General features: G+C 38.0%; 2 protein-coding genes across 2 annotated transcripts; both read left to right on the top strand.

The window, feature by feature from the left end:
• The first annotated feature begins 4,431 nt into the window (after positions 1-4,431).
• LOC114543221 (CD2 antigen cytoplasmic tail-binding protein 2-like) lies at positions 4,432-6,712 on the top strand. The gene is made up of 2 exons (XM_028562304.1): positions 4,432-4,569; positions 5,792-6,712. Exons 1-2 carry the CDS (start codon positions 4,458-4,460, stop codon positions 6,670-6,672), a joined length of 993 nt encoding a protein of 330 aa, XP_028418105.1. The 5' UTR covers positions 4,432-4,457; the 3' UTR covers positions 6,673-6,712.
• Positions 6,713-7,484: 772 nt separating this feature from the next.
• Positions 7,485-10,193, top strand: LOC114543219 (coiled-coil domain-containing protein 181-like). The gene is made up of 4 exons (XM_028562302.1): positions 7,485-8,297; positions 9,101-9,336; positions 9,706-9,825; positions 10,025-10,193. The coding sequence occupies exons 1-4, from the start codon at positions 7,548-7,550 to the stop codon at positions 10,065-10,067; spliced, it is 1,149 nt and encodes a 382-aa protein (XP_028418103.1). The 5' UTR covers positions 7,485-7,547; the 3' UTR covers positions 10,068-10,193.
• The last annotated feature ends 12 nt before the right edge of the window (positions 10,194-10,205 follow it).

The raw sequence follows: 10,205 nt of genomic DNA, 5'->3' as shown, positions 1-10,205 counted from the left end.
TTTCCTTATCACCACTTGGTTTATTGTTATTTTCCTTGTGTTTTCTTCCACCTTGGCCTTCGTCGTGATAAGAACGACCTTCATTATTAAAAGCCTCGACTAAAGATCTTTTCAATTCCCTAACTTTGCTGTTAACCGCTTCGAATTTTTTCTTCATATCTCCTTTGATGTCTTTGGTATTTTTGTCTAATTTTCTTTCCAGATCTGCCAAAGTTTTCGCCATTTCTCTGCAGGAGTGACACTTCAACTTTCGGAATTCACAGACTTCACTTTCATGGTGAATAAGATCACGCTTGTTGACAATTAAACCACAGCCTTGGTTTGTACAAACGGCTGGTGTATATCCACATGTATTTTCATGGCGGTCAAGATGTTGTACTTGTACAACTTCGGGGCAGCCTCTGTCGATGTAAACGCAACGAATTTTTGATTCATTCAAAAAATCTTTAACCATTCGCGGTGGTTCGATCAACGTCTCCACGGTCAGTTGATCAGCACACGTTGGACATGTTGAAGAGTTTTCCAGATGTTTCGTAATACAACACGGCAAAAAGAATGCTGGTTTCTCGAACACATAACCGGCACTTTCAAGACGTTGAAGCAAATCTGGCAATGAAAATTTTCATTGATTTTTTCCACAAACCTTTCTTCATGGTAGCCTTGTATATATGAAGCAATATTTCACGTCGTTCTTGTGTCGTAATAATAAAGCAAGTTCTGTATTTTTTTGTCGCTCTGTACAGTACTCGCTGTATAGACTGTATATATATTACAATGTAAGTCTGTTTATTGCTTGAAATATTTTGATTTGTTTACAAAAGGCAGACAAATATCGCTTGCATAGAAAGGGTACGTTTAAAGCGTCTATTTTCATGTCTTGTGACCAAAAGGTCATTGACCTCTTTGTTCAAATGTTGACTTGCAATTGGTTGTGTTTATGTTGGTTGGAATCTTTTATTTCATAATGTGGAAATGAGTTGTAACAAAACGATATTTATACAATGAAAAATGAATCATGATAATGAAATATTTAGACCAAATATAATATAATCGATGTGGTCAAGGTCTGTATTAGAATTCCATTCGAAACCTTCCAAAAATTGTGTGTCTAAAGCAACAGACAATAATCACTTGGGTGAAATATATTTCAAGCATCTTTTACAAGGTATTTATGGTATTTATTTATAAATGGTGCCATGAATCATGATCAAATTTAGAGTGGAATGACAGCAAAAAATTGATTAGCGACTAACGATTGGAATAAACATCCATAATAATTGAACTGCAGTAAAAAACAAGGTCAAGTGAATGCGGTCACAAACAAAGGAATCTTTTTTAAGGGGAATTTAAGAGCAATATGGGTTTACTTCGACCACAATTTCTAATAAAATCTGGTGTCCCCGAAATTTTTGCGTTGATTATGCAAGACGAGTTAGTCTTAGAGTTATCCAGAAAACGTGGATTGGTTATTTTGAGGTAAAAGCACAATATCGCAAATTTTTGCTCAAAAGCTCGCTTCCCGCCTTTTTACCAGCAAATTGCCAATTAGTTTTCAAATGAGATTGAAAATGAAATGACATTCACTCGCAGGACTTGAGACACTTTTGGATTGAAATTATGGTTTCCAGCCAAAGTACTGAATTTCAGGGGCTAGCGAGCGGGGCGGTGGGGCTAGGATGGGAGCTAGTGAGCGGGGCGGTGGGGCTAGGATTGGGGCTAGCGAGCGGGGCAGTGGGGGCTAGGATGGGGGCTAGCGAGGGGGGCAGTGGGGGCTAGGATGGGGGCTAGCGAGCGGGGCGGTGGGGCTAGGATGGGGGCTAGCGAGCGGGGCAGTGGGGCAAGGGTGCCACACCCCTAAAGGTTTTGGCAAGGTACTTAGTCAAACGCGACGTCGGACGGTAATATCACACAAGTGTCGGCAAAAAGTATAATTTTGCTCAACTTGCTTGTGCGAATTTGTGTGATAACTTGTGACAAGTCGTCTCCTTTGTCTGTTTATGAATCGTTTACGTTTAAAGTGAAAAACAGCTATTCTCAAATTTTGCATGTAATGTCCAAGCAATAATTATGTTCACTTCTAAAACGCATAGTTAACACATGAGGCATTTCAGCTACAAATTCCTATTGCATTGTATTTTGTAAAAACAGTCCGTTCACATTGTTTATATAATTATGCTTTCTTTAGATGTACTTAAAGTGCCATACATGTGTTGTAAAACATGGTAGTTGCACCCTCCCAGCTTTTAAGATAGTATGCTATCCTAGTTAAGATAATCAGCCCCCCTCAGTTAAGATAGGCATACCCAATAGTCAAGATAGTTATGCCCCCAGTTGTTAAGATATTCGTGCCCCCCCAGTTAAGATAATAAAATAAAATAATCATTTTAAATATTCATGCCCCCCGTTTAAGATAGTCATGCCCCCCAGTTAAGATAGCCATGCTCCCAGTAAGATAGCCATGCTCCCAGTAAGATAGTCACACCCCATGTGCATTTAAGATATTCATACCCCCCAGTTAAGATAGTCATGCCCCCCAGTTAAGATAGTCATGCCCTCCAGTTAAGATAGTCATGCCCCCCAGTTAAGATAGCCATGCTCCCAGTAAGATATAGTTACACCCCACATTTAAAATACTCATACCCCCCAGTTAAGATAGTCATGCCCCCCCAGTTAAGACAATCACACCCCCCAATTAAGTTAGTCATGCCCCCCAATTAAGATAGTCATGCCCCACATTTAAGATTATAGTCACACCCTTCATTTAAGAGAGTCATGTCACCCAGGATTTCTATTTTGCCAAACCTTCTGAACACTGGTTGACTAAAAAATGAGGGTCACACCACCACGATGGTCAAGTTAACAATATGAAATGTATATGTTTATTAAACAAGCATTATAAACAGAAAAGAAAATTGAAATATTAAGAAAAAATTATGTACTTGTGTTTTTATATACAAAATTCAAATTTTGACTATTCATTTCTGCATGGTCATGCAACTTGCTGCAATTACAGACAACTTAAAAACTTTAGAAACAAGGGTGAAAATCTGCATGGGGCACTGTACGTGAGGCAGCTAGGCAACCCCTAACTACCATTTGGATATTTATATAATGTATTATTATATCTATGGTAAAATAGATCTGGTAACTGTGAGGTTTTAGTCACCCACTATCACACACAATATATAACAGCCGCAGGAGATTATAGAATTGTGATTCAACCTTATAATCTACATTATATTTGGAGCACTTTTCCCTCGTAACCCTTTCTCCCACACCTAATTGCGTGTTTGGTAATGTTGTGTCTATCCGAAATGGAGCGTTAAAGCAAGTTTATTCCTGCCAATAGGCAGCATAAAGTTAAGTTAACAAAACAAGTTTTCCGATAAGAAATTGTGGACTTGTGCAAAATCTTCCCATCATTGAAAGACTTTAATTGTGTTTGGTGTTTTATTATCCATGGTATTAATTATACAATGAGCAATTACAGTGTTTGATGTTCCTGCAAGATTATGATGAGTTTTATGGCGTAACTGCGCCCCGCCAAGTGATATTAACATGAAGGCTTTAATATACAGAATTATTTCAGTTGCGTGCATGCATGTTAACTTCAGATCTTTTCCCCTATGATGAGCAACCAAACTCTGTTTCAAGATATTGGTGAAATCAGTTGACTGTCACTCAGGATATGGTACTTAGCATTAATATATTATGAGTCAGAGTGGAAAGTCGACTTCAGGAGTTTGAATTCAGCTCGGCAATCGGCAATTACTGACTTGAATACTGTCGTCATGTTAGGACGACAGAAAAGCCTGCAACCAGTAAACTTTAAACAGATCACCAATCTTATTAGAGTTTACAGAACCTATAGTTGCATGTGGTAACAGAGCTAATTAGTTGGTAACTTACCCTTACATATATATGAAATATAGTCATTTTTACCATTATCAAACAAATTCTTTCACAAGCTTGCATTTGTTTTATCCATCCAACGACAACAGATTCAATCTAGTTCAATTATTTTCACCCACAACACCCAACAGACAGATGCCGTTGCCGTTTAATTGCTCTTCAGTCTTCATCCGATATTAAAAACACCTCCAAATTCCACAATTTCTTGGCTTCGTTCAACTTTAATGGACAAATTTAGTGTTTTTCTGTCCTTGTTTAACGGAGAAGGCACTCAATTTTATATGATTTAAGTTCTGTTTTATAAAAAGAGCCTTCTTATCCAGCTTTTTATGACATTAAATTGATTTCACGGCGATTACAAGCACTTTGCCTCAATTTTTGCGAGGCGAAGAATGTCCAGCGGTCGCGTTGTAAACATGGAGATCTTGAGCTCTGATTGGCTGCGCGTATTTCATTCGCCAATCGCGTGCCAGAGATTATTCAAACGCGCCCGCGCTTTCTTTTGCAGTTTGTCTCAAATTTGAATCTGTTACAAGAGGTGGAAAATGTCTTCGGAAAAAAAGGTTACTTTTGCAGAACAAAACGATGAGAAATCCAGCCGTTTTAAAGGAAAGCATTCGCTAGATAGCGATGAAGAAAGCAACGGACAAGAGGAAGGTACGTTGCCGGAATTTAACTTCCAAATACGTTGTTTTAATTTCAAAATATGTATCCATTTGATATATACAATTTGTTTCTAGTAAAATCACAGGTAGCCCGCTATTGGATTTGCTTTTAGTTAAATATTAAATAAATTCTATGCAAAACGACATGAAGTGTCACCTTCCTTCATTCACTTCTGACATATTATCGCAGGCGCCAATTCGTGCGGTGCAGTGTAACCTTTATGTATATATTAATATAAGGTTGGCAACTCTTTGTCGTATTTTCACATTTACGAATTACATACACGAACTTACACATAAAAATACTCGTACTTAAACACAAAAATATACACAAAAAACTAAATCTATGTCGGAACTGACTCTCCTAAAACATTTCCGAAACATTTGTTTGTCTTTAAAGCCATTGCAAATATGTGAAATTTACGAAAATACAAACACTTTTTGGTTGAATTTTTTGAAAAGCCGTCGGGATCCCATCACCCTGCCCTACGTCACAGCAAACACGCAATATGATTGGCTGGTTGAGTCCGTTAACGTAAACAAATTTCAAAATTCAAAACTAAGCCAATCATATTGCGTGTTTGCTGTGACGTAGGGCAGGGTGATGGGATCCCGACGGCTTTTCAAAAAATTCAACCAAAAAGTGTTTGTATTTTCGTAAATTTCACATATTTGCAATGGCTTTAAAGACAAACAAATGTTTCGGAAATGTTTTAGGAGAGTCAGTTCCGACATAGATTTAGTTTTTTGTGTATATTTTTGTGTTTAAGTACGAGTATTTTTATGTGTAGTTTGTGTATGTAATTCGTAAATGTGAAAATACGACAAAGAGTTGCCAACCTTATATTAATATATACATAAAGGTTACACTGCACCGCACGAATTGGCGCCTGCGATAATATGTCAGAAGTGAATGAAGGAAGGTGACACTTCATGTCGTTTTGCATAGAATTTATTTAATATTTAACTAAAAGCAAATCCAATAGCGGGCTACCTGTGGTAAAATACGACTTGATATACGATTTTCACATATTGGCGGTCGATTTGAAATTCATTGAGACTTATTCAAACTGATTTTAAATCAATTCAAATGTTGGTTTCGTATGAATTAGCAGCAAATGTTTATGACCTGATAAATTTGAGGTTGGCTTGAGAGATTTTCTTGAGAGCTAACTAGGAAATGATAAAATATGTGTTCAACTCTTGTTTTATAGAAGATGGAAATCTTCTTCAAGAGGATGATATCGAGGGGCAAGAAGATGCGACAATAGACCACGAGGGGGAAGTCAAGATCACACCATTTAATCTTCGAGAAGAAATGGAAGAAGGTCATTTCGATGCGGCAGGTAACTACTTTGTCAAGAAAGACAAGGAGATCCGTGATGAATGGTTGGATGCTGTCGACTGGCAAAAAATAGACGAAAGAGCAGCGAAAATTGAAAAGGAAAAAAATGACGAACAGTTTGAAGACGCACCAGAGGATGTTGACAAGGTTACCATAATTAAGTCGATTCTTGAAATCCTCAAACCAGGGGAAACAGTTTTAAAAGCGTTGAAACGGCTTGGAGGAAAAACCCAGACACAGAGTTCTGCATCGATGAGGTGGAAGGCAAAACGAAAAAAGACAGACGAAGGCGCGGAAATCGACAAGAGTTCTGAAATGGATAAAAGTGAAAACAAAGAACTACTTTTGAAACTTACTGGTCTCGCTGATGAACTTTTGCAAGCTGGTATGTTCAGCGTCTATCAGGATACCTATGAGAAAATGGCATATAAAGTCAAGGAAATGCAAAAGGAGAAAGCGGAAGCACTCGAGGACGACGCCCTCGAGGCGGCATTCCGACAGGGAGGAGGTGGGGAGTCGAGTTCTCCACCTGCGGAAACGCCAAAGGAACCGAGCATTGAGGATGATACAACTTGGGTTTATAAGTGGGAGAACAAGGAAGATGCAGAGACTTTCGGACCTTTTGGCAGCTCGCAGATGTTGGATTGGGTTAACCAGGGGCATTTCGGTGATGGGGTCTGGGTACGTAAGTCAAATCACTCTGGAGACTTTCACAGCTCGAAGCGTATTGACTTTGAACTTTATACATAATGAAACAATTTGAAGCAATTTGATTAATGTATTAACATAGATGGTTTAAAAATATATCATTTTATGTGAAACTTCCTGTGTGTTTTTTTCCAGGGCAAATGACTTGCCAGTTAATGAGTTAACGAAACTGTCTGTCAGTGTCTCTTGTTAACCCATCAGCTTGCAATGCACCCAGATGTGACCAACTTTAGTATTTTAATCTGTCTAAAGTCAGATGATTTTACTCATCAATGGAAGAGTATTGTCAGTTAATAAGTTAACAAAACTATCTGTCAGTGTCTCTTGTTAACCCATTAGCTTGTAATGCACCCAGATGTGACCTACTTTAGTATTTTACTCTGTCTAATGTCAGATGATTTTACTCATCAGTGGAAGAGTACTGTCAGTTAATGAGTTAACTAAACTATCTGTCAGTGTCTCTTGTTAACCCATTAGCTTGTAATGCACCCAGATGTGACCTACTTTAGTATTTTACTCTGTCTAATGTCAGATGATTTTACTCATCAGTGGAAGAGTACTACAAGCATACTATAACTATATATATTACTACAGATCTTACTCAGTATAGTATATACTATTATTAAAGGTTAGTTGTTACCAAACTATCTTCAACCTAGATTATGTTAGAAACCTACAGGCCATTTATCACAAAATTTTTTGCTACAATCTCAGAAACCTGCCTAAAGTTCAGCGAAAATGAAAAAGAATGTGTATCTAAATTGCAACATATTTTGCTCACGCCATTGTCGCCTTGGCAATAGAATGTTTTGTTCACGTGATATAAATACTTCAAATCGAGAGTACAACTTCTAATAATAAACAATCGACTCGGAGTTTGAAAGAACGTGATTTCTGACCGATTTCCTCAGCAAAATATGGACGTTTTTGATCGGAAAACAAACGAAGTGGACATAACAGTCACAGCGCCTTCCGACAACGAAATGGCTGGGTATAGTTCCGACTCAGACGATGATAATTCAGGCGATTTCGAACACGAACCCGAGCATAAACCCGACACTTCAAGACCAGAGGATGCCAATTCGTCGACTTTAGAGAATTCAAAAGAAGACGATGCTACTGATGGGAAAGAAAGCGAACTTTGCGAACGTTTCGATAGCGGGGTTAGTTTAAACGAAGATAAATCGGCCGTTGAAACGCCGGAAAGTGGCGGACAAAACTATGAAATTGTTGGCGACCGTGTTTTGGTGGAAAAAGATGGGAAATTCGAGCTTGTAGACGCGAACGAAATCAAAGCGGAGTACTTTGAAATGCTCGGGATTAAGCACGAAGCCAGCAGCAGCAGTTCTACCGAGGTCGCAGCCGAGAAATCCGATGATTCTGAACGGCCTGTGGTTCGAGAGAGGCCAAAGACTACACCAGCTTTTGGATCGAGGGGGAAGGATGGTCAGGGCGAGCCCCATGTTCGCAAGAAAAGGGTCCAAAGCTCCTGGGGTTACAGGAATAGTGAGTATGCTAAGATTAAGTCGCCCTACGGATTGAGCGAGAAACAGCTTGAGATGAAGAGAAAGCGAGAGGAGGCGATTGCTCGGAGAAAAAAGGAGGAAGCAGAAAGGCAAAAAGAAGAAGAGAATCGCAAAAGGGAAGACGCTGAAAGAGCTTTTCAGGTAAGTTGGGATTGGTTCCATTATTATTCAGAAGCATAGTGCAATCTTGGTTGATAAATCAGTATTATAAGTAATGCTAGCATGCAGTTCAACTCTCAGTACTCTTCCGCTGATGAGTAAAATCATCTGGCATTCGACAGAGTAAAATACTAAAGTAGGTCACATCTGGGTGCATTGCAAGCTAATGGGTTAACAAGAGACACTGACAGATAGTTTTGTTAACTTATTAACTGACAGTACTCTTCCACTGATGAGTAAAACCATCTGACATTAGACAGAGTAAAATACTAAAGTAGGTCACATCTGGGTGCATTGCAAGCTAAAGGGTTAACAAGAGACACTGACAGATAGTTTTGTTAACTTATTAACTGACAGTACTCTTCCACTAATGAGTATAAAATCATGTACTGTCAGTTAATGAGTTAACAAAACTATCTGTCAGTGTCTCTTGTTAACCCATTAGCTTGCAATGCACTAAAATATCCCTATACTAAAATAATCATTTGAATTTAATAATGAACAAAAGAGCATATTTGCAGCTGCATGTTACATATAGTACCTGCACACGTCAGTTTAAGTAGAAAATATAACATTATCACATTATAACAAATGTCACATTATCATAATAAATTACACCATACCTCATTTTTTGCTGGATAAAAGTTTGGTGACCATTTTTCTCACTTGAGTCAGCTCTCATACATGTGTAGAATACGAACTGGTATATCTCATAAATCCCTGACCTTGAATCAAAATTGAACAGCCATACAGTAATATTATCATTATTTTTCGTGATTGGGTAGGCATGGCTAAACTCAAAGAGGGAAGAAGAGAAGGAACACAGGAGAATGGCGGCAAAGGAGAGCAACAAAGAAGACGAAAGCCGAGCAAAGGATTCGCAGAAAGCTTTCAAAGCTTGGAAGTCTGCGAAAAGGAAACAGGAGAATGCAGAGAGGGAGGCAGCGACGAGACGAATGCAAGAAACAGCATCAATGTATGTTGTACATGACAGGGGAACTTGTGAAGATGCTTTCAAAAGGTAAATAACAATCTGTCAGTGTCTCTTGTTAACCCATTAGCTTGCAATGCATGCAGATGTGGCCTTTAGTATTTTACTCTTTCTAATGCCAGATGATTTTACTCGTCAGTGGAAGAGTACTGTCAGTTAATAAGTTAACAAAACTATCTGTCAGTGTCTCTTGTTGACCCATTAGCTTGCAATGCACCCAGATGTGTCCCACTTTAGTATTTTACTCTGTCTAATGTCAGATAATTTTACTCATCAGTGGAAGAGTACTGTCAGTTAATAAGTTAACAAAACTATCTGTCAGTGTCTCTTGTTAACCCATTAGCTTGCAATGCACCCGGATGTGGCCTACTCTAATATTTTTTCATGCTTCATTATCAGGTGGTTGAAAAAGAAGAAAAATGAAAAGAAAGCAAAGGAAGAAGAGAAAATTAAACGCCTTAGACCAAAGTCGAGGCGTAAACCGAAAGAGCCATTGCCAGTCAACTCAGACAAAATAAGGTAGAAAAACAACTTTGAAAACATATCATGTGCTTTACAAAGGTTTATAACCAAAAGAATATAGTTTTTAGTTGTTTCTTCAAGGCAAGCAAACCATTGGATTAATGTTTTCTAAACATGTTTCTCTCTTTACATATAGTAGTTCATTGCCCAATATATTATTAAAACCACTAAAAATACTATCTTTTAACTTTTCTAGGTTCACAGATAATTATGGTTATAGAAATACTGTAGTTTACTAGACATAGAGTATTTAATAGCTTGAGGGACAAGAGTTAAATATTATATAACAAATGGAGTGTATTTTAGCTAATATTTATAAATATATTATCTATACGCAGATTAAAGGGGAGAAATACAACTGTCTATGTTTATATATA

The sequence above is a fragment of the Dendronephthya gigantea genome, unplaced genomic scaffold (assembly GCF_004324835.1).
Source record: "Dendronephthya gigantea isolate DGI-Jeju-01 unplaced genomic scaffold, DenGig_1.0 000419F, whole genome shotgun sequence".
Lineage (NCBI taxonomy): Eukaryota > Metazoa > Cnidaria > Anthozoa > Malacalcyonacea > Nephtheidae > Dendronephthya > Dendronephthya gigantea.
This window is presented reverse-complemented; position numbering and strand designations above follow the sequence as displayed.

Coding starts and splice junctions, on each gene's coding strand:
- LOC114543221 (XM_028562304.1), top strand. CDS start 4,458: ATGTCTTCGGAAAAAAAGGTTACTTTTGCAGAACAAAACGATGAGAAA. Junction 4,570..5,791: donor AAGCAACGGACAAGAGGAAG/GTACGTTGCCGG, acceptor CTTGTTTTATAG/AAGATGGAAATCTTCTTCAA.
- LOC114543219 (XM_028562302.1), top strand. CDS start 7,548: ATGGACGTTTTTGATCGGAAAACAAACGAAGTGGACATAACAGTCACA. Junction 8,298..9,100: donor ACGCTGAAAGAGCTTTTCAG/GTAAGTTGGGAT, acceptor GTGATTGGGTAG/GCATGGCTAAACTCAAAGAG. Junction 9,337..9,705: donor TGTGAAGATGCTTTCAAAAG/GTAAATAACAAT, acceptor CTTCATTATCAG/GTGGTTGAAAAAGAAGAAAA.